At 41.9% G+C, this 24,469-nt stretch overlaps 1 protein-coding gene across 2 annotated transcripts in view; it reads left to right on the top strand.

Annotated features, from left to right (window-relative positions):
- LOC120496276 (BTG3 associated nuclear protein) overlaps window positions 1–24,469 on the top strand; it is a 101,181-nt gene that overhangs the window by 42,179 nt on the left and 34,533 nt on the right. Inside the window, exons 8-10 of one of the 2 annotated variants that reach the window (XM_039696562.1) lie at window positions 4,910–5,040; window positions 6,976–7,047; window positions 8,878–8,922. In XM_039696562.1, the coding sequence (XP_039552496.1) occupies window positions 4,910–5,040; window positions 6,976–7,047; window positions 8,878–8,922 (248 nt within the window). The remainder of the gene's footprint in view (window positions 1–4,909; window positions 5,041–6,975; window positions 7,048–8,877; window positions 8,923–24,469) is intronic. The other variant, XM_039696563.1, reaches the window with a different exon arrangement.

Genomic DNA, 24,469 nt, shown 5'->3' with positions numbered 1-24,469 from the left:
GTCTGGGGAGCCTGGTGGGAAAACACAAATGGAATTTCTTTGTGCTTCCCCCCCAGAGATGTTAATTAAGATTTTTCTGCACTTAACTGACTGTTAAATTCAGGCAGAAGTTGCTTTTCCTGATCTTCCCTGGCTGTTTCCTTGAATCCATTGCCTTTTTGTGGAAGGGAGGTGTTGATTGCTGTGCTTTGCTCTGCTCTTGGAGCCAACAGTTCACTACCTAAGGTGTGTTTTCCCCATGTTTTTTCCCAAGCAGAGACATCCATGTGGTTGCCATGATAATTTCACTGGATATTCCTTTGGAAAGGGTTGGAGTCTGTGCAGGGAATGCTGTAGGAAATGAGGGGTTTGGGAGGAGGATTAATTGAAAAGTGCCTTCTTCCTTTCTTTTCATTTCTCTTCAGATTGTTCAGGCTGTTATCACAATTTTCCATGTTGGAATTTTTAATTAGTTCCCTGAGTTTGGGATTTCTGTGTAGATTTAGGCCTGTGCTGAGGTGTCACATTAAAAACTGGATGTGCAGCCAAATCTTCAAAGCTGTTCCACACAACTGGGGCTGAGGCAGGGGGAGGTGATGCTTTACAGCTTTATTTCCATTGTTCTGGAATGGTTTTTTTCCTGCTTTTTTGGGGTTTTGGGATGGTTAATCCATCCACCCTTCCCTTGCTGGGGCTACAACGAGGAAATTCATCCCTGTTTGTGAGGAGAGGTCTGAGGGTGGAGCTGGGCACCAGAAAACAATTTTGAATTCCAGAATTCCTAATGGGAATCCCTCCTGCTGTGGAATCTGTCTCGTCTCCCAGGGAACAAGGGGCAGGATGAGAGGAGATGTTCTTAAAGTTGCACCAGGAGAAGCTTAGGTTGGAATCAGGAAGAATTCCTTCATGGAAAGGGTTGTCCAGCATTGGAATGGTTTGTCCAGGGCAGTGGTGGAGTCTCCATCCCTGGAAGTGCCCAGAAGTCCCATGGATGTGGCACTTGGGCATGTGGTGGGTGGTGACCATGGTGGTGGTGTTGGTCCCGATGAACTTAAAGGTCTTTTCCACCCTTAACAATTCCATGAAAATGAAAATCCTCAACACATAAATAGGAACAGATTAGAAAACACCAAAGATTCTGCCTTAAAAAGTGATTTTAGCTGAGAATTAAACCCACATATCCTTGAAGCTTCTTTGGGAATGCTCTGCAGGTTCATGTCCCAGATGTCCCTTGGGAACTTGTGGAAAATTCTGGAATTCATCTGTGGCTGCTCCTGCCAGGGTTTCTCCAAGAATCCCAATAGGAAAAGTGAGGCTCGATGGTTTCCAGGGATTTCTCACTGCTGACAGCTCCTCTCCCCAAGCTGCCTGTGCTGCTCATGGCTGCGTTTGTTTGTAGTGGGGAATGTTTATAAAAGTGATAAATATTCCCTTTGTCTGCTCCGAGATGAAGAGGGGGAAAGCAGGACTCAGAAAGGATGTTTTGTTTTCAGATGTGGCTGAATCCCCTCTCTTCTTTCTTCCTAAGAAAGAAAACCATCCAAAAAAATTCCAACAAAATAGAGTAAAAAAACCCCAATTTTGGTTGTTGCAGTGAAGCAAAATTTAAATCTGTTTATAGGTGACCATAGGAGAGGTCTGTCCAGGCTGTGGCTCCTCATGCACCTCCAAAAAGCACAATACTTTCTGTCCTCTGAAGCCAAAAGTAATTTAAAAATCAAGACTTTTGGGCCTTACAGTTAAAAATGCATTTCAATATGTGAATGTCATAAATATATATAAAAATATATTTCTCTACTGCAGGTTTTATTTCTTTGATAATCTTTTATCACATAACTTAATCAGAAAATAAATATTATAAATGAAGGATTCTGTATTTGCACACTGTGGTTTGGTTGAAGATAAATTGTAATTAGCTCAGTTGAATTCCATAGGGAAGAACTGGGAAACACCAAGGAAAGACTAAACCCTGAGGGAATTTGTCCCTCAGAATCCTGGGGGCATTTGTCCCTCAAAATCCTGAGGGAATGTGTCCCACAAAATCCTGAGGGAAAACTGTTCCTCAAAATCCTGAGGGAATTTATCCTTCAAAATCCTGAGACAATTTGTCCCTCAAAATCCTGAGGGAATGTGTCCCACAAAATCCTGAGGGAAAATTGTTCCTCAAAATCCTGAGAGAATTTCTCCTTCAAAATCCTGAGGGATGCTGCTGGGAGCCCTGAAGGAGCAGATGATAGCAGTGGATTTTCTCAGTCATACCAACAAAATGCTATTTGTAAATTAAAAAAAAAAAAAAAAAAAGTGAATGGCATCAAGTATTAGGAATAAATTAATAGAAATGGGTGAAAAACTGAAAGACAGAGGCTCAGGTGAGGATTTTTTAAAAAAAAAGGGAATGGCATCAAGTATTAGGAATAAATTAATAGAAATGGGTGAAAAACTGAAAGAGGCTCAGGTGAGGATTTTTTGCAGGATATCCATTTCTTCCAGTGGCCATGACAAATCCAATGGTTCCCAGTTAGAAAAATCCCATTTTATTTGGTTGATAAACTCCATTTATCATTTATTTGGTTAAAAATGCCATTTTTATTTGGTTTGGGCAGTTTTTCTGCAATATTCAGCACTTCTCAGCCAGTTGGGATTCCTCAATCCCACCTGGAATTCCGTGCAGCAAATTCCACCTTGCACCAGAGCAGGAAAAGCTGGAATTGCACAGGGAGCACCAAGGCTGCATTTCAGGAATTAGAAAAGCTCTGCAGTTACCTGCTGAGACGGGAGGGATTTAAGGTGTGCCCAACAGGCAGAAAAAATGTGGATTTGTTGTGTTTGCCTTGGTTCCTGTGGAAATTTCTGGCTGGAATTCTGTGTTCCAGCTCCTTCACAGAAGCAGAGCTGCCTGAATTGTCAACCAACCCAACTTTTCAACAAATAAATAAATATTAACTTGGTGGTTTGGAGTTCCCAGTTCCCATGCTCAGACCTAAACCTCAAAATTATCTTTGTGCCCAAACATTTCCAGACAGGAGGAAAAAAAACCCCTTAAATGGCTGACTTTAATAAAGAACATTCCCATTAAAATATTTGAGTGAATAAAGCTCATTCCTGCAGAACTAACAGTGTGTTTGCAGAATAAATCTTGGAGTATTTAGTGGAGATATTAACAATTAATGGTTTCTGTCATTTTTACTTGCCTTTTGCCTCTTCTGTTTAGAAGAATCCTTTCCCTGCAGCTGGAAAACCTCAAACTGGATCTATGATGTGTCCATTACAAGTTTTTACCCTCTGGAAATCCCACTGAGGTTTTCCTGGTGGTTTTTGTCCCTGTTACATGAAGATAACTCCCATTTTTTATGTTTAACGTTCCCTTTTCAGGGGCATTTCCACTCTGCAGTGTGAGTTCTGTTCAAATTTAATAAATCAAGAAATCCACCTGTCATTTTGAGGTTCAAAAATACAATTCCACACCTCACGTGTGTCAGTATGAACTGTAGGGGATGGACCTTGGAAAACAATTGGGAGATTCCCTTTATTTATAATGATAAATTATGACTAATTTATAATTACTTATAGCATTAATAACAATAAATTAGCATAACAAATAATAATGATCAATAAATAAGAATGAAATAGTGTAATAATTAAATATCAACATATAAATTTTTATTAGTTATGGTATAATTACAAATAATTATAATATCGATTTCATTTCTCACAATAATTTTATTTTTCACAATAATTTCATTTCCCATGAGAGACAGGATGGGTTTTTAAACGTGTCCTTGAGGTGTTGGTGGCAGAAATTGTTCTCAGGTGACCAAAAATCATTGAATTCCTCAGGAAAGCTCCGTGGTTTGTTTCTGATGGGACTTTTCCAGCTGCAGAATCTGGGATTTAGATCTCCAAAAGTGCTTTTTTTTTTAAGCAGGCGTGTCACTGTGATATTTTCTGAAAAATCCCTTCACCAGGATTTCTTCAAATCCTCAGAGAAAAATGTAAATATTAATGATCTGATCCTCTTCCCCTGTGTTTGCTGCTTTGGAAGGTGGTCTGGAGGCTGTTTACCAACAGGTGCATCTTTCATTGGTTCCATGAGAATTAATTTTACTTAATGACCATCTAAATTTACTTAATGACCAATCACAGCCAGCTGTGTTGGACTCTCTGAGTCAGTCACAGGTTTTTATCATTCATTCCTGTTAAACCTTCTGATGTATCCTTTTCTCTAGAGTTTAGTGTAGTTTTAGTATATCATATACTATAATATGATATGTTATACCATAATATACTATAATATGATATGTTACACTGCACTATGATATGATATACTGTGATAGGATATACTACAATATACTGTAATATAATATGATATACTACTATCATTCATTAAACCTTCTGATGTATCCTTTTCTCTAGAGTTCAGTGTAGTTTTAGTATATCATTTACTATAATATGATATGTTATACTATAATATACTATAATATAATGTAATGTAATATAATGTAATGTAATATAATGTAATGTAATATAATGTAATGTAATATAATGTAATGTAATATAATGTAATGTAATATAATGTAATGTAATATAATATAATATATCATAATGTAATATAATATACTATGATATACTATATACTCTAATATACTATACTACAATATATAATATAATATAATATAATATAATATAATATAATATTCTCAGAGAATCTTCTGAGAACATGGAGTGAGATTCATCTCTTCCCTGGTCCTGGGACCCTCACAAACACCACACAGGAGCTGTGCCAGCCTTTGGAATTCTGTGGGGTTGAGCAAACATCCGCCACGCACAGGAGCAGGAATGCTGGATGCCTGTGCCCGTGGCTTTGACTGCCGTGGGGTTTGAGGAGCACTTTTATCATGAAATCAATCCGATTTTGGTGTCTTTGTTGCAGAGGGCTCGCAGAGCTCGGTGTCAGCCTCCAGCGAGCTGCAGCAGAACCAGCCCCAGGCCCTGCACTACGCCCTGGCCAACGCCCAGCAGGTCCAGATCCACCAGATCGGAGAGGATGGACAAGTGCAAGTAGTATGTGCTCACCTTTCCTACTCTGCTCCAGAGCACGGCCTGCTCCAGCTGCAGGCTTATGGAAAAAAATCATCAATTGAGTTATTTGACAAAAAAATGCCATGCAGCATTTCCTCGCACAATCAGTGCACTTTGGTTATTATATTGAGAATTATCAGCCTTTTCCTGGCTGTGTTTGTGTAGTGAATTATGCTTCAGAGGTAGTTCTGGTGTGATTCCACAACAAAATCACATTTATTTATTTGTTTTTCTAGAAAACTGCACTCTCAGGCACTTTTGAACATCTGGGAGCTGAGTCCTTCCCATGTGTGTTTGTTGATGTGTGTGTCTATCAGTGAAAGTTCTAAATATTGACATTTTTTAAGCCTGACACTCCCACCACCACTCAGGCCTGATGGTTTTTATCTGTGCTTTTAGTGTACTCTGAAAAAAAACACCTTCACTTTAATTCCTGTGTCCCACAGGGCACTACAAGGATTGTTTGAAATTCAAATTCTTTTTAAGAAGTGTCCTCAGTGAAATAATTCTCTTTGTGCAGGAACTGGGTGGAAATCTTCCTTTTCCACTTCATTTTGCCATAACTTTTCAGTATTATCCTGGGAATTTCTTTGTCTTTGAATCACATTTAGATTTTAAAAGTGGATTTTCCTATGGATCTGTGGGTGAGATTTAACTGGTGACTGAAAAAAGTCTTGAAAGACAAGATAGCAAAGAAAATGACAAGAAATATGTGACTTTAATAGAAACAGATTGTTTATAGATGGAAGGGATAAAAACTTGCCTCATTAAAAGACCTGGACATATTAATTATCCTCCAAATTGTGGAATCCAGGGAAAAACCTGCTATAAATGGATCTTCTAAGCATTCCATCTTTTTCCTGGGAGCACTGAGAGTTTGATGTGAAGGAGGCAAAGTGATTTTAATCTCCCCCTGGGCTGGGCAGTGCTCTAATTTTCTCTGCAGCCCCTATTGTCAGAGGGACACTTTCAGTGTGGTTTTTCTCCCTATAAATAGGCAGTTTCCTTCCAAAGGAAATGAAACTGTTGGAAATAGAGGGATCTGTGTGTCTTTGAAAATCACAGGCAATTGTTCTTGTGTTATAAAATCAGAGGGGCCTTTGACAGAATTCCAAATGATTATCTTTCATCTCATGCAGGCATATTAAAATGAACACAAAGCTTTATAAAACCTGCAGGAGGTTATTTAGAATCCAATCTCCCCTCAGGTAAATCACAGTGGCTGGGCAGGATGCACGAGGAATTCCAGCCACTCTTCTCCTTGCTGGCAGCAAATGGCACCAGGAGAGTGGTGGGAATGGGCAGCAATTCCAAATATTACAGGATAAAAACCATCAGGGCAGATTGTCACCAACATCAATCAGGGGAATTGCTCAAATTAATGGTTTCCTGCCAGATCCCAGCAGCTGAGAGTCCTTGGCGTGGTCTGTGCTCCAGTGAACGAGGAAAAATAGCTGGAAAATGAGATTGGAAACCTCGCTCTTGGAGATATTTATTGTTGGTGTATCTGTTCTAAAACTGAGTTTTCCAGATATTTAAATTGAATTAATGTTTCAGTCAACAAGGCAAGTCAACCCCAGGCTTGGTGTGCCAGTCAAAAAGGCAATAGAAAAATACACTTTTTAGATTATTGTTGTTATTGTTATTATTGGTATATGATGATGATGGTGGTGATGATGATGATGCCTGTTTTCCTTCCCCTGAAGTGGACATGAACCAGTCTTTGGTCCAAGTCCCTCTGCTTTATTTCCATCCAGAGCTGGGGCAGCTCAGGTGCACTTTGTGTTTTTAAAGCTCCCCAATGGTTTCATTGAATGTTTCACTTCCCTCCATGAAACTCTGCTGCCTGCAAGGCAGGAGCTGCTTCCTGGAGCTGTGATTTTCCTCTGATGCTCCTTGGTGTTTTCTTTGTTGTGGATCCCACAGGGCCATCTCCACATAGCCCAGGTGCCCCAGGGGGAGCAGGTCCAGATCACGCAGGACAGCGAGGTGAGCAAAGCCTGGGGGCTCCTGGGAACCCTGAGAGCTGAGGGGAGATGAGAAATGGGCTGGAACCAGCAGAAAATGTGCTTTAGAGCCTGCTGCTTCTCTCTGGGGTCTTGGGGGGTACTTTTTTCATTATTATTATTAATATGTATTTTATTATTATTATTTTGTTTTATTTTCCCCTCCTTCACCAGCCAAAACAGCTCAGTGTGTGTTAATTGTTGTATAAGCCTTATGATCTTTGGAAATTCAGTACTGACAGAGTTTAATAGGAAACCAGGTGCTTGCAGTGCTAAAAAATGAAATTATCCTGTTTAGGTTGATGAACTAAATGTGATCAGAACACTCAGGGCCTTCAGTGGTTAAACAAGACTTGGAGAAACCTTCAGCCACCATCTAATAAAGAAATATTCCGGGATGCATTTACCCTCCATTCCTGACCAGTTTATCTGGCACTGCAGTATTTGCACTTCTTAATTTTTGTCCCGAAAAATAGTCCAGGGGAATGGGATGGATAAATGGATATGGATAGCTGGAAACGGATTAATTCAATCCTAAACCCTCCAATTTTGGCTCAGTTCCCAAATCCAGGTGGATTTCCCTGTGTATTTGCTGCAGTTGTTGGTTATTTTAAAAATCTCCTGACTGCTAAAACTGCTCTTGGATTTCTCATGCACTTTGTTTAAATGCAGAAGGAATAGAAAAATCAGGTTAAACATTAATACAGGCAAAAATTTGAATCTGTCCCATCTCCCTGTCAGGGTTTTTCCCTCGCTGGGAAGTGGATCTGCCTGGCTTGGTTTAATCCCTGTCCAAAGAACCCAAATCACAGCTCATAAAACCACTTTGTGAAGGAATATTGTTAACACAGGCAGCTACTGGAGAATAAATATTATCATAAAAATTCTATAAATATTATAGCTAAAGGCTTGTCCTTTGAAGGGCCTGTCAGGCCTTGAGAGGGAGAAGAAAGGATTAAAATATCCTGGCTCTAAAGTGTGGTGCTGCCATAAAACGGAGGGAGTTTTTGGGTAAAGAACCACTAAAAACTGATGATTCAGCAGAGATTGCTGGACTGGATCCTGAGGTTCCAGCACAGCCTGGATCCTTTGGCTCTTCTTGTCTGGGGGACTTTCAAAGGCTGCATTTGTCCCTGACAGATGAAAACATCTGGTTTTAAATTGATGACAATGTACACAAGTGAGAGAGGAGCTGCCAGCAGGAGAAACTGCACAAAAAAGGGGATTTTGTCCTCCAGAATGTGCTGTTTCACTGCGAGGCTCTTTTGGGAAGCTGCCTTTCCTTAATCCAAGTGTACTTTTGGAAAGACATCTGTGAGCATGTGAATGAAAACTTCATGTCATAAAGATTTCCTGATTGGACTTGGGACCTTAAAATACTTTGATTTATTGAGATTTTTTTATTATTATTATTATTATGGATGTAATCCCTGTAATAGAACTGTGTTGGTTTTCAGTATGAAATGAGGATAAATAAAAAGCAAATAGTAAATAGCTCTGCAACCCTGTAAAAGTGTTAGATTGCTAAATCTGGGATAGGGCTGGATTTCAATTTGCAGGTTTATATAAAGAAGGAAAACCAGAAGTTTTACCTCAGAAAAATTTTGCATAAAACCAGATTATCCAGTAACTTCCAAAAGCAAAATATGCTGGGTAGGAAAAGTCCTTGCTGTTGAGGCTGAGTGGAGCTGGATTGCCTAAAGAACCTTCAGCAGAATTCCTAAATTCACAGATTTCCTTCACATTAAACAGATTTTTCTGCCCTTTTTGCAATCCCAAACTCGTGCTGATTGTCCCTTCTCTCCTTTTCCAGGGAAACCTGCAGATCCACCAAGTGCACGTGGGGCAGGACGGGCAGGTAGGAGCAGCACTGGCTTCCAGCAGCATTTTCCTTGCTCCTTGATGTAGATTGGGATAATCCCCATTTTTAGTGCCTGTTCTAAAGAGCCAAACCTGCTCTGGTGAAAGAAATAGCATGGAAAAGGATAAAAGCTGATGGGAATATTTCATATTTGGCTCAGCTTGGTTCAGCAGTCCTGCAGGATGTTTTTCCCCTCTGTTTTCTCCCTCCTTGGGGCAAGGAGGAGCTGGTTGAGGACAGAGTGCCCAGGGTGTTCCTGTCTGCTCTCCCCAGTCCCCAGGAACCCAACATTTATTGAGCAATTACTCTTTTTATTTACATTTTATCCTTTTCCACGGCATGGCTGTCCTGAGGGAAGCAGATCTGCTCTTGTTCTTGTTGATGAGAGGTTTTATGAGGTGTTCCTGCAAACAGCAGGTGAGGAAAAGCAGCTTTTCCTTGGCTGAGGAGTCACTGACCATGGAACGGAGCTCAGGATTCCCAGAGCAGCTCACATTTGATCTCAGACACACTTAAAATGTAAAATTCTGCTAAAACAGAGCACAAAAATCCTCCTGTAAGAAGCTTCCAGGCCTCATGAATCAGAGTGTGATTATTATTATTATGTTTTGTGTTGGTATATCTCTTTTAAAACTGAGTTTTGCAGATATTTGAATGGAATTAAAGTTTCAGTCAACAAAGCAAGTGAGATTCAGCAGGAATTGTTTGGTTCCTGGTGAATCTGAATAAACTGGGAGACATTTGGGGTCCTGCTGGGATGGAGGCTCTGCCCTCAGCAGGGTTTCCCTTGCTGGGAAATATTTTAGTTATGGTTATTTTTTAGTGGATTTTTAGTTATGGTTATTTTTAGCGGATTAAAAAACAGGAGCAAGCAAATATTTAAGGAATTTTTAGGTCCATTCTGATAATTACTGAATCAGGGTGTGAGGAATTGTTTGGTTCCTGGTGAATCTGAATAAACTGGGAGACATTTGGGGTCCTGCTGGGATGGAGGCTCTGCCCTCAGCAGGGTTTGGGGCTCACAGGAGCCCCCAGCACTCTGAACTTGGCAGTATTTGGATTCCAACAAGAAAATAAATCCTGGAAATGTTCTTTGCTCAGGGCTGCATCAGAGGTGCTTTTGCAGAAGTGAATCTTGGGAAGGTGATTTTTTGAGATGTTATTTTGGTATTTATTGGGTTTTTTCCTTCTCTGAAATATTGCTGTCCAAATTACACCTTAACACTGGGTGGTTTTGTATCTCTCTGAGTGTGGCACGTAGATTAAATTGAATTTATTTGTAATTAATACCTCACAGCATTATTTTCCCCTTGCATTTTCTATTCTTGTAGAAATTTGTGTGTCCACGTGTCTGTGCATTCACAGGGCTGTGTCATGGATGTGAGATGATTTAAATCCCAAAAAAGTTAATGATTAATGATCTTTTTTGGGATTTCAATGATGTTTTCTGTCTGCATTATCACTCAGATTTGGGATAACCTCTCTCCTGCCTCAGTGGTTGTTGGCTGTACACCTGTGGATGGGAAATCATTTTGACATCCAGGTTTTAGGGAATTTTTACCTATCTGTGCTCTGAGCTCTGCTTTTAAACTTTGGTTAGAACAAAGGATGATGTGCTGGGTTTTTGCTTTTTCCTCACTCACTCAGCTGTGTTTTGGTGTGAAGGAACTTCAGTGCCTTGAGCATCACCAGGAGCATTCCCAGGAGCCCTCAGCTCCTCCAGAAGTACTGGCTGGGAAATTGGTGTTTTTAGTGGAATAAAACCAGGAGCAAGCAGATATTTTGGGGATTTTTGGCATTAATTACTGAAAGCTTCAACAGCAGCTGAAGCCCTGGAGGGGTGTGAGCAGAGGAGAGCTCTGGGGCTGCTGTGTGGGACCTGTGAGCCCCCAAAGCTGCCCAACAGGAGGAGTTAAACCAGCTCAGCTAAACCCTGCTGGTGGTTTAAGGCTGGCAGTGGAACTGATCCCTTTTCCTTGGCACCAGGAGTGGGGTGAGGGCAGGGAAATGCAGCACAAAGCAGCAGTTTCCAGTCACTCCTCCAAGAAACTCCTGCAGTTTTCCCACCTGTCCGGTATTTTCCAGGCTTTTTCCTGCATCTTTTGAAGCCTAATTTGGATAAATCAGGAATATGGAGAATCAGGAATAATGTGGGGTTTCTGTGGCTGAATAATAAATATATCCTCACTGAAGACTGAATCTGGGCCTGGCTGCTGAATGCTCCCTGTGACTATTTCCCACAAAATATTTCCCCAAAAAATTGCTGTTTTCCAGGATTTTCTGGGCACAGAGCAGGGCCTGGGAGTTCTCCTGTGCAGGTGAGGTTTGGTGCTGCATCTTCTCCATCCCAGTTCCAAGTGAAAAATTCACAGAGCAGGAACCTGGGAGGTTCCTGGGAGCTGAGGCAGAAAAGAGCACAAACCTTGATGAGATGTTAGCAGGGAAATCTCCAAGGTTCAGGTGCTCAGGTACCAAATCTTGGCTTTTCTGCAGAGTTTTGCTGATTGTGCTTTCCTCCATCCTGCCTTCTGTGTCCTGGTGGTTGCTCTGAGCTCAGATTTTGTTTTTCTGGCATCCCTGTGCATGGAATGAATGAAATCATTCCAGAGGAGCTCTGTCTACCTCCACATGTGTTCTATTAGCTGGAAGTCTCAGATTTCAGTGCACGTTTAATAAAAACCCCAAACTGCAAAAATAATTAAAGCTTTACATTAGCTGAGCCTTGAAACCTCAGAAAAGTGGGAATTTCTTATTTTTATCTTTGCATTTTATCCTTAGGAATTACCAGAAATTTTCACTTTTGTCTCCTCTGATTACCTGCCCTGCTTCTTTCCCCACCTCCATCCTTTTTTTCCTTGGGGTTTTGATCATCCCAGGAGATGTTCAGTGTGTCCTGTGTCTCAGGCAGGGATACACCTGGGATATAAAAAACAGGACAATTCCAGGAGTTTCCCACTCCTTAATTCTGTGTTTTAGCCATTCCATGTTATAGACCCTCACTGCCAGTGTTTCTCCAATTTAGGGATTAATTAAGTGGCACCAGGGAAATGGTCTTTAATTATTGCCTGGTTCTTAAATGGAAAAGTTGATGTCCTTTAAAACCTAAAATAGGATTGTGTGTGTTCAAGGAGAGCCAACGATTTGTTCTGCTCAGGAATGAAAAACTGGGGACAATTGCAGCATTTAATTCACTGTAGGGGAGTGGGAAAAAGCAGGAAAATCCAGGATGGGGCTGGCAGGAAAAAGCCAGAGAGTGCAAAGAGCTTTTGGAAGAGATAAATCTGCAGGATTGCTTCTGCCATCTATTTTGCAAAAAAAAAAAAGTTGGGATTTTCTGAATTGTGGACACAAGTGTGTCCCAGGTGAGCCTGGAATCAAAGGGGTGCTCTGGAGAGAGGGAGGGGATCCCACCCCACCCCACCCCATTCCACCCCACCCCACCCCATCCCATCCCATCCCATCCCATCCCATCCCATCCCACACTTCTGCTCTTGGATGGAGCAGGAATTGCATTTTCTGGCCCTGCATTTTGCCTCTGATGACTTCAATAATACAATATTACCCAAAATGGAATCTATTATCCTAAAACTCCACATAGAACCCCAAACTGAATGTGTTATCCCAGCAATCAATGTCAATTTTTAACAATGTTAAATGTTGTTAATGTTAATTTTTTAATTCAAAGTTTTCCACTCCCAGTCCTGTTTATTCCCATGTTTTTATTCCAGTCTGGAGCAGGGATCCATTGGCACTCCCTTGAAGTAATTTAAATCTCTCAAAATTAACCTTTATTTCATTTACCAGGATGGGTAAATATTCTCAGAGACTTCTTTTCCAGATATTAAAATATTATTAAAATATGGCTATTTAAATTATCCAAAAATAAGACAAGAACCTTCTAATGCAATTCTTAACTTGCACAAATTTAATTTGCACAGATTACATACAAATTTAATTTGTACATAATCCATTTAATTGGAATATTCTCGATTTAAATACACTGCAATCCTTTATTTGAGTTGCTCAGTCACAAATGAATGCAAGGGAGGGATTTTTTCCCTCTGCCCAGCCCAGGAGCAGCAGAGGGCAGTAGCATTAAGATGATGCTGAGTTGTTTTCTGAAGGAATGAGAGGGAATTTGGAGGGGGAGAATTGAGCTGTGCAAATTCTGTGCTCCTGCTGCTGCTGTGGAATTCCAAAAGGTTTTCCCAGTTCCAGCTCCTGGAATAACACACATGGAGAAATGCTTGTTACAAGAAAAAATTCAATTAAAAACTCAGTGCAGCTCAGCTGGAGCTTAAAAACTCCTTGATTGCTTTGGAAAAAAAAAATAAATTCTTTTTAACTGATAATTCTTCGGGAATTGTAATAAATTGTCCTAAATTTGCTCCTGGTTTTAGGAGCAAAAAGGAAAAGAATAGTTTGGGAACAATTGTGCTTTGTGCAAACTCCCTGTGAAATCCCAGGGTATTTATGGAAACTCTATTTATGGATAAAGAAAAGTGTTTAAATATTTAATTATACATAAATAGAAGCATTTTACAGGCAAGATTTTTGGGGTTTTCTTGAGGATTTTTGTGCATAAATTTTTAACTTGGTGTTCATAGAGCTTCTCCTCATTTTGTCCCTCAGAGTAATTAATCCAAAACACAAAACTCACCCTGTTTAGTTCTCAAAACTTAATTTTTAGGTGAAGTAGTATTTTAGCAAATGAAAATGGAGAAATTTTCTTTTAAAGCAGTCCTAAAATTTAGGATTACAAAAGGCTTGAGGGAAAATTCTCTGACTTTGTGATCAGTGTCATCCAAAATATCTCCAGGAAAATGAATGTTGTAAGGAAAACAGGAATATTTCTGTTAAATCTGGCTTTAAACTAAGTATAATAAAATATTTATATGTACATGTAACACAGATTTATGCCTGATTAATTTGTACTTTCACTGCAGGATTTAGGATGGGTTTGGAGAAAGCTTGCACTTAATTTGGAAGCTTAAAACAGAATAAAATAGTGCCCAGAAGGATAAAAAGTGAGCTCCACAACTGAAACAAATTGGGCCCATTAATTAATAATAATAATAATAATAATAATAATAATAATAATAATAATAATAATAATAATAATAATAACAACAACAACAATAATAATAACAACAATAATAATAACAATAATAATAACAAGAATAATAATAATAGCAGCTATTATTATCGCTATTATTATTGCTATTATTGCTATTATTACTGTTATTATTACTACTACTATTATTATTATTTATTTCATTTACCATTTAAACCATTATTATAATCATTATTATTTTAGTAATTTTATTATTTGATTGTTATTCATTTTTTATTGAATTATATTTCATTCTATTGTAATTATTATTAATAATTTAAAGATAAATGATAGAATTCCTGTACTCCATCCCAAAGGCCAGACCTGCAGTGACACCCAACCAAACAGAAAATAAGGAAAACCTTCAGGAATTTGATGGGAAGAGCCATTTCTGCAGTTTCAGAGCCCGGGGGTTACATTAAAATGCCGTTTTTGCTCCATGGCAGAACGGCTCCGTTGGGGGCAGAGGCTGGGCTGGAGCCGAGCTCTCCCTGCAGCATTCCCAGGATTTCTCTTTATGGCAGCAGCTTTTCCAGCTCCCAGTCCCAAGTCCCTCTCTCACCTCACAAACCTCTCCTTTCTCTTTGCCTTTCTGATCAAAGGCAGCAAAATGCGCAGAGAACCACCAAAATCTGCTTTCATTTTCATTTGATATCAAACAGGAATTTCTTTTCTCCCCCCTCAATGACTTTTTTCCATTTTCTGGCTGCTGGGAAGAATGACCAGAGGTGATTTGTTAATCTGTTACAGGCAGTTCTTTGATAGTCCCTCAGTTCCAAGTGATCTGTGCTTGTAAAACAAGATTTTTTAATGAAGCCTTTGGACAAGGAGAATATTTTCTGCCTGTTTTTTGATTTTTCTCCTCAGAGAAAGTGGGTTTGTTCCATTAAAATTCCATTCAAGCAGACAGGAGCATTTATAATGCTCCAAAGAATACCTTCTCTATTTTGGAGTATATTATGTTCTTTATTCACCCAAATCTTGTTTTAATATTGCTGTAAACTTAATAAGAAGAGATGAGATAGGAAGTGATAATCTTTTAAATATAAGGAAAAATCATTTTCTGCACCTTGATAGGAGGCAGAGGTCTAAGCTGCCTCTTATTAGAGCTGTTGCTAATAAAAATCTCTGCTTGTAGGCTGGCAGTGCTCACAAAGCTATCAGGGCTCATCTGGAGAAATCATTTCTTTTTTGTTTTGTTTATTTTTTTTTCCTGCTCTTCATTTATGATTTTTCTCATCACGTGATGCCAGCCCTGTCCTGGTGCTCCACATTTCCCTTATCCCATCCCTGTGCTCCAGTCTCATTTATTTGGAATATTTGGGGTGTCAGGAGAGTTCTCTGCTTGGGAATCACTGCTCATATCCCAATCCCAAGCCAGGTGGGATTTGGGGATTTTTAACCTGGAGAAAAGGAGCTCAGGGGAAATTCCCACTCCAGGAAGCCCCACAGGGGAGTTCAGGGCTCCCACATTTTGTGTGGCAGGGTTAAATGGCATTTTGGGGTGGTCACAGCTTTGGGAATGTGTGCTGACTAAAAATGGGAAATGACTCCTCTTTTTCATCTTCTCTCTGTTAAAAAAGTGCATTTTTGCCAACTTCAGGCACCAAACCATCCCTTAAAAAAAATCAACCCCAGCTGAAGGATCAGTTTCTCTTTTTCAAAGCAGACCTGTGTGATTTACAGAGATTTTTAACAGGGCAGTGTTAAATACAGTGAAATTTGACAGTTGATTGACTTTTGTTTGTGTTCAGAGATTTAATCCTTCACGTAGTTCAACTCCATTTCCAGGCCAACTTTCCAGAATCCTTCAAATATTTCAAACTAGCTGAGCAATAAATAACTGTTATCTACAGAATTCTGATAAACTGAAGAAGGATGATCCAAGATCCTGAATTTGGGATTAGGTTTGCACATCTATTAAATAAAACCCTACCAGATGAGCACTTTAAGATGCTTAAAGATGATCCTCAGTTGTTTTCGGAAGGAATGAGGAGGGAATTTGGAGAAAGGAGCTGCTCCTTGATTTAGACATTAAAATCCCCCCTCAGCAGCCCAGTTTTAATTCCTGCTCTCAGCTGCTGTTTTAATTAGTTGGGATAGATTTCCTTTATTCGGGGAGGAACGTTTGGAAAGCCTGCTTGGAAAACCATCCTCTGTAGCCATTTCTTTGGTGTTCTGTGACCAGAATTCCTCTTGTGGAGTGAAATTTTGGAATGCTGAACTTGTTCTGTTTGGTTCCCAGTCTGCTGGGATTAATTGGCTCCTGCTCCATCAATTATCCACTCAGAGCTAGCAGATCCTGCCCGGGCTGGAAGCAAAAGCAGAGCTGCTTCAGCCACTTTGCCTTTGATACAAACTCTGGGCTCCCACCAGGCCTGACTGAATGAATCTCTTTGAAAAATTGCCTTTTCATTTAATTTTTTTTTTTTTTTAATTTTAATAACTATTTTTATTCCTGAAATCTGTCACTCTGGAATGTTGCTAAATGTTTGTGCTAAGCAGCACGAGTGAGTTCAGCAGGAGGAAGTGTTGGGGGTGTTGAATTTCCAGGGGACTGTTGTGGGAGAGGTGGCACTGCCCATGAGGGACCCGTCCCACAGCCATGGCACAGGAGAGGTGCCAGGGGAATCTGGACAGGGGACAGGGTGGCAGGACACAGGGAATGGCTTCAAACTAAAAGAAGGACAGCTTAGATGGGATATTTGGGATAAATCCTTCCCTGTGAGGGTGGGCAGGCCCTGGCACAGTGCCCAGAGCAGCTGTGGCTGCCCCTGGATCCCTGGCAGTGCCAAGGCCAGGCTGGATGGGGGTTGGAGCAGCCTGGCATGGTGGAAGGTGTCCCTGCCGTGGCAGGGGTGGGACCAACGTGGATTTTAAAGTCCCTTCCAACCCAACCCATCCTGGGATTGTCTGAAATCCAGCCCAGCCTGTCCTGCACTGTTTGTGTGGGGTTTGGGATGCACCAAAGGCAGTGGGTGTGAGAGCTGGGAGGGGAAAATGCTGAGATTGTAGGAAAAGTCCTAGAAATTGTTAGGAATCCCCTAAATTATTAGGACTGTGTTGGGAGATTTTTGGTCTTTGAGTTCAGGTCAAGGCCTGACTTTCTCCTGTTCTTTTGGAAAATATCATTTTACAGAACATTTCTCAAGGTCCTTCAGTTCTAAAAGTCTTCATTCGAGATGCTCCATTGTGAAGATTTAATGTAGAGGCTTTGCTTTGAAGTCTTTTCAAAGGTTAAGATTCTTTTATTCAAGGTGGGGTTATTTTATGGAACAAATAAAACCCTTTCATTTTCCATGTGTTGAGTAATGCCTTGTTCGTTTTAATGGGAAGCCAGTGGAATCCATTTGGAGTCTGCTGTCAAAGTTGATTTCTTTCAGCCTCTGTCCCTGATCTTTAGAAGAGCAGAACTTGGTCTCACTGATGACAGTTGGATAATGAAAAAGGAATGACAGCCCTCCAGAGCCAGAGCTTTCCAGAGTGAACATTCCATGTTTTTAACAGTTTTAATCTTATTTCCTGTTCCATTAATCAGGCTCAGCCAGATTGTTTTGTAAGTATTTCTTGTTAGGTTGTTTTTTCCCTTGCCTGAAATATCAAATAGGAAGGGTTTTCCTTTCAGCCTCCTATCTCAGATAAATATCAATTAGCAAATTGCAACAGTGGGATCCAACTTCCCAGACTTTGTCAATACTGAGATTTTGACATTCCTTGTTTTCACTCCTTAAATTATTGACATTTCCAGGGAAATCTGTGGATTTATCTCTTCAGAATTTCCTCTAATGAAAAACTCAAATCCTTTTAACTCTGGAGTAATGCATAAGTGTAAAAAAGGGAAGTAAATTCATAAAGAAAATCAATAATATTTAAATAATTCCCTGGAAGTGAATAAGATCTCTTTCAATCTGTTTTGCTTTGATGGGAAAACATAAATCAGAAGTTGATTTTCTCAATGATTCTGCATCTATGGCATCTATCAGCCTTAATCCAAACATTTCCAAACACTGATGCTGAAGAAAAGGACTTTAAAAGTCACATTCTTGAGCCATTGGGCTGGGCTTCATTAGGCAGACCTTGCTGTCAGTACAAGAAGTGCCATTCCTTGTGAATTTTTTCTGAATTCATTCAAATGCCAGATGAATTCCAAATGTTGATTTTGTGAGGGATGGTGTTTTCTGTGTCAAGGCAAACATTTTATTAAAATGATAAATGGCTTTGTCATCTGTTTGCATTTTGCCTGTAATGATGATTAAAGCAGAAATTGGTACAAAATGTTTGAATGAACTAAAAATCACTGGGTTCCTTTTGACCCAGCAGAGTGCAAAAAGCAAAAGCTACAAAAATTCCCAGACTTCCTTTTTTTCCCCTCTAATTTTGAAAGTTATTTGTTTCAGGGGGAAAAAAAATTGCAATATCATGGAATCCTGGAATGGTTTGGGATGAGGGGGTTTAAAGATCGAGTCCCACCCCTGCCATGGGCAGGGACACTTTCCATTATCCCAGATTTTTCCAACCTGGCCTTGGACACTTCTAAGGAAGGAACATCCACAACTTCTCTGGGCATCAGTAAAAGTAGGGAAATATGGTAGCAAAACCACAAAGGTAATTTATTTTTCAATATCCAGCCTCAAATAGATCAGAATTAAATATTCTGTGAGAGGAAAAATGAAAGTAAAAATTATTTTCAGTGTTAAAAAATAATTAAAAACCCAGTTGGCTTCAGAATCATCCTAAAAAAAGGAGGAGGGCTTTGGGAGCAGCTGCCTGGGATGTGTTTGGCTCCATGCTCCATTAAATTTTATGGCTGATCTGACATTATCTGCTCCAGAGTATCCTGGCAGCAATCAGCCCTTCCAGGCTCGTGTTCAGGAGTCTGTGCTCAATTTTCTCCTTGGAGCTGGGATGCAGGTGGGCTCAGGTGTGTGCCCTGCTCGGCTGTGTGCAGCTGGAATGAAAATCCCAGGAAAACAGCAACACTCCTGGCATTTTGTGACCTATTCCTAGAGAAAATTGCTTTAAAATTCAACTTTTCCCTCGTCTCTGCAGTTGTGGGCAGTGCGAAGGTCTGAGTGTAACAAAGAGGAGAATTGTTGGCAGAATTGCTCCTTTGAAAGGAAAAAATTGGGAGCAACAATTCCCACTGTTTTTTCTGACCAATAGACAGGTGCTGCATGGAATTCAAAGGAGAATTTGAGGGAATATTTGGTGTCAGGACTCTATGCTGCTAAATTAAACAGAAATATTTTGTCTCCCTGAGCAAAGTTTGACAATTAATTAAATGAGCTGGAGATTTGCACAGAGTGGGATCCTGGAATTCCCAAGGAATTCACATTCCTCAGCAAGGGAGGTGATTCTGGCTGGGATGTTTCGGAATACAAACATTTTCTAAGCACTCAAACCATCAAGTTCAGCCCAGCCCTTGTCAGTGATCAATAAAAATGATGCTCCTCCATTAGGAAATCCTGGAAATATGTAACACTTAAATAGATATTTATGGATATAAGAGGTTTTGGGGATGATTTCCAAAGAAAAAGCCCAGGGTTTGTTTTTGGGGTTGGACTTAGTGCTGGCAGGCAGCAGGAACCTTTGAGTTTGAGATTTGACAGAGTTTTTTGAGTTGACAGAAACCAGTTCTTTGGTTTTGCCCAGATTTTTTGGGACTCCAGCATTTTATTCTGTGTGTCTGTTTTGTTCTGTATTCAAATTTTCAAGTTGGTTTAGAATTATTTTGATGCTGGAGTTGTTTTTCCTGTAAAAAAACAGGTAAAAATTTGATTTTCTGCTCTTAGGATTATCTAGAACTGCCCTGAGAATGGGCTTGAATAAACCCTTCATTTTTATCCCGTTCTTTGACCTTTCTGAGCTGCTCTTTTCAGGTCAACCTCAGATTTCCTCCACTCCTACATTTTATTTACAATATTCATCCATATGTTTAATCAGGGCTTGGTTTCTCCCTCAGGAGGGTCTTTGGCATCTTTTTTCTTGAGTTGCTCCAGGAAAAATTTGGCTCCTGAAGGATCTTTGTGTGTTGGTTTGGTTGCCCTGGTCTGTGTTCTTTACCCATCCAAGGCTGCCTGGCTCCTGCCTCCCTGCCTGGAATTCCTCCTGGAATTCCTGCTGGAATTCCTGCTGCTTTCAGCTGGAAATTCCTGGCCATGCTGGGTTTGGAATCTGCTCGTGCCATTTTTAGGGGACAGCTCCCAAAGACTTCCCAGCTTTTTGTAAATTCACTGGGATTTGGGCAACTCCTGTCTGTGGTGATTCCAGGGAAAACCTTTGATCCCAGAAAGGTTCTGGCACAGCAGCACAGATGTGATCTCATGTAAAAATGGTGACCTCATGTAAAAATCACCACGTTGGAAAGAGATCAGGGAGCACCAGGATGCCACTGGGATTTTCCTGCTCATTTTCCACGTGCTGGTTTGATATTCCCGTGCTGGTTTGATATTCCCATGCTGGTGGCGTTTCCACTGAATTATCTGAGGTCATTTTCCTCATCAAGATCACATTTTTCATCATAAATCAGCCCTGTCATGTTCCATAACCAGTTCTTCTCCCACAGCTTCACTTGAGAGCAACGTGAGAGCTCCAAAATCTTTAATTCAGGAAAAATCTGCATTGTTCCAGCTTCTCCTCTCCACCAGCAAGGTGAAATATTTGGGGGACAGCACTTTTAAAAGCTAAATTTTTGGGACAAAATACACAGAGTGAAGGTTATTTTGGGTTTTTCTTGTGAAGCCAACTTGGAACAGGAAATACAATTTAAAAAAAGCCCAGCCCAAATGTGCACATGTGATTTTTCAAGGATCTGATTGATGCCTGAATTCCATGTGGTCCAAGGCAAAGAAGGAAAATTGAAGGATATCCTCAGTGGGAGAGCAGAGGATGTGAAACATGCACTGGAGTGAAAATTTGGTACAGGAGAAAGCTGAAACAAGAATGGACTGAGCCCAGCTCTGGGGAATAGAGCTGGGCAGGACTTGCTGCTTTGGACACACTTGAGCCACTTTATTTTCTTTTAAAAGAAAAGAGAAGGTAACTGGGAAATTGGGTCAGAGAAAGGGGAGCAGTGCTGCATTCCAGGAGCATCTGAAACACCAGGAGATGCAGTTTTACCCTCTGAGGCAGGAGGTGCTAAAAGTGGCTGAAATCACAGGAAGCCCTGGACTGAGCAAAATCAAAATTCCACAAGTGTTTTTTCAGTTCTGAAGGGTTTTTATTGTTTCTGTGGCGAGAGATTAGGTTGTGATAACGAGCTCGTGGAGGAGCCTCAGGAGCAAAAAGCTCTTTAAGACACAGGGATTTTCCATCCAAACAAGGCACTGGGTTAGGGATAAAACTGTGGCTGCAGCTCCAGAATCATGGAATGGTTTAAGCTGGAAGGGACCTTAAAATTCATCCCATCCCACCCCTGCCATGGCAGGGACACCTTCCACTGTCCCAGGCTGCTCCCAGCCCTGTCCAGCCTGGCCTTGGGCACTGCCAGGGATGCAGGGGCAGCCACAGCTGCTCTGGGAATTCCATCCCAGTCCCTCCCCACCCTCCCAGGGAGGAATTCCTTCCTAAAATCCCATCTAGCCCTGCATTCTTTCAGTTTAAATCCATTTTCCCTCATCCTGTCATTCCATGCCCTTGTACAAGTCCCTCTCCAGCTCTCTCAGGGCCCTTTAGGTGCTGGAAGGCTGCTGGGCTTGAGGAGGAATTCCAAATATTCCAGGAAAAAAGACCTGGAGCCACAAACCATGTGGATCAGAGAGCTGGAGCTGAGCAGAAATAGATCTGTGAAATATTTCATTTTGAATAATCCAGCAGCTCTTCCTCCTCACGAGGAGAGGAGGGTCACAACAACATCCCCTGAGAGGCACAATTATATTTTTATTTGTGTTTTAATCACTTGAAACCAGACAGTTTTGTCAGATTCTCATTGGAGCTCAGCTCAAGCCCTGTTGAGTTTTGCAGCCTGGTTTTGCTCACACAAAGCAGCCATGGCCAAGGGACAGCCCAGGGGGACAGCTGGGGCTGCCAGAAGGATTTCTGGACTGGGTTCATGTTTGTTGGGATCTGTAGTGTTGGGTTAGAAAAATCTCTGTTGAGCCTGAGCAGCGCTGTCACTATTTTGGAAGTGCTCTCAGATGGGAGGAGTGATAAATAATGCTCTGGAATGATGGTCAGTGCTCTGGGAAGGGCCCCACGGGCGAGGCAGGAGGTGCTGTGGGGCTTCCAGCCAGGATGTCCAGCTTGGGACACAGGGAGAGGTCTGGAGGCACAAGGAAAGGGGATCTGGAGTGGGGTGAGCCTGGGGCAGAGGAAGGAGTGAAAGCAGGGAGCAGGAAGGAAGGAGAACTGATTTTCCATGGGTTCAAAAGAGGTGTGAAATCTCTTTGGAAAGAACCCAAGTTTAAAGTTTCTAAAAGCAACCAGGAAGAAATCTCCATGGAAGGCAGCAAGTCCATGGGTGGGGTGTGGAAGCCCTTTGCAGAAGCTCAGCAGAGGGTGCAGAAAGGTCACCCTGGAGGTGTAGCTGCCACTCCTGGGCTGGCCTAGACAGGGGAGAGATGCAGAAGAGATTCCTCTGTCTGGATCAGCAGCCAAGGAATGTGAGGGATAAAGATAACTCGTAGGATAATTATAAATCCACAAATTCTTCACCCTGCTCCCCTCAAAGCAATGAAACACAGGAAGCACCAGGACTGAGACAGGACCAGAATGGTCTAAAATTTCTGCCTTTTTGTATTTTACCTCATTGTAATCAGGAGCCAGAGCTCAGGAACTGGGATGTGGAGTTGGTATAGAATCAGGACCTGGGGTGTGGAGTTGGTATAAAATAATTGTTCACCAGTGCAGTGACAAGGGGGAGGAGGGTTTGGCTGTGCTGCAGCTCTGGGAAAAGTTTCTGTGCTGCACTGGGAGAGTCCAGCTGAGGCCTGGCCATGAGCTGGTACTGCCAAGCACAGCAGATGGGTGATACCCCAGTGGAATATGGAGATTGCTGTTTAGACTGCTGCTCCAGCACAGAACTGGGAGACACTGGATGTTTGCAGCCCTTGTTCCTGGAGCTTTTGCCAGGAGCTCAGCGGAACAAAGAGCAGAGTTAAATTTAGTCCATGACAACCTGATCAAAACCAACTCCACAAAGGCAAAGCCTGTCCAGCTCCAGGCCCAGCGTGGCCTCCAGAGCTGCCAGAGCTACCACAGAGTTGGGATCTTGTGGAAAATCTTTCCAACTCTTGCCGCGGGAGGCTCGAGGCAGCTGCTCTGCTGCTCTCCAGTGTCAGTGTGAGCTCAGCAGGCCTGGGAATGCCTAAAGATTTCATTTAAGGTAGAAACCTGGGGTTTTGTGGAATGGTTTAGTTGGAAGGGACCTTAAAATTCATCTCATTCCACCCCTGCCATGGCAGGGACATCTTTTACCATCCCAGGCTGCTCCCAGCCCTGTCCAGCCTGGCCTTAGGCACTGCCAGGGATCCAGGGGCAGCCACAGCTGCTCTGGGTACCCTGTGCCAGAGCCTGCCCACCCTCAAAGAAAACAATTCCTTCCCAAAATCCCACCTAACCCTGCCCTTGCAGAAATCCATGCAGAAATTCCTGCTGGTGTCCAACCTGAGCCTGCCCTGGCCCAGCTTGGGGCCACTCCCTCTCCTCCTGTCCCTGTTCACTGGACCAGAGCCTGTCCCCCTGGCTGTCCCCACCTGGCAGGAATTTTTAGAGAGCAGAAATCCCCCCCAAGAGCCTCCTTTTCCCCTCATGGCTCCAGCAGTGGCACAGAACATTTTCCTTCTCAAACAGGAATAACGTAACCACAAAAGCCGCAGTGAATATTCCGTGTTGTGTCGGTGTCAGGGCTGAAATCTGCTGGAAGGGCTGCTCAGCTGAAAGCTGCTGGAAGGGCTGCTCAGCTGAAAGCTGCTGGAAGGGCTGCTCAGCTGTGCCTTGGAGGGGGGACGTGATGTTCAGGCCTTGGAACAGCTGGGCTGGAGCCTGGGCAAGGTGCTGGGAAAGGCTTCCTTCATCACCGAGCCAGCTGGACAGGCCAGCCCTCGCTCCAGCGGTGGTGTGAGCACTGAGGGAACACAAACCACCTCACACAACCACCACACGAAGCCCAGCTCCTTCCATTTCCCCCTTGAGCTGATCCTTTCATTCAGGAGAACCTGCCACCTGTGTTATGCTGCTGCTTTTTACGCTGCCTCTCCTCAGGAGGAGAAGATGAACTTCTGGAGGCCTTCAGCCTTCATTTCTTCCCTCTAACGAGATCAAGCTGCTGCTGAATATTTCCCCTTGTTTTGTGTCAATTAACACCGGGAGGTTGCTCTCTGAGCAGCCCGGGACAGCCTTTATCTCCTGCATCTCCAGGGCCGTGTTTGTGCATCAATATTTGTCAGGAATTGTCTTCCCCACAATTATCTGTGAGCAGATTTTCTTCATTAG

This window comes from Passer montanus, unplaced genomic scaffold, assembly GCF_014805655.1.
Source record: "Passer montanus isolate IOZ18808 unplaced genomic scaffold, ASM1480565v1 scaffold98, whole genome shotgun sequence".
In the NCBI taxonomy this organism is placed as follows: domain Eukaryota; kingdom Metazoa; phylum Chordata; class Aves; order Passeriformes; family Passeridae; genus Passer; species Passer montanus.
The sequence above is the reverse complement of the archived record's forward strand: the minus strand, read 5'-3'. Positions and strand labels throughout refer to the sequence as shown.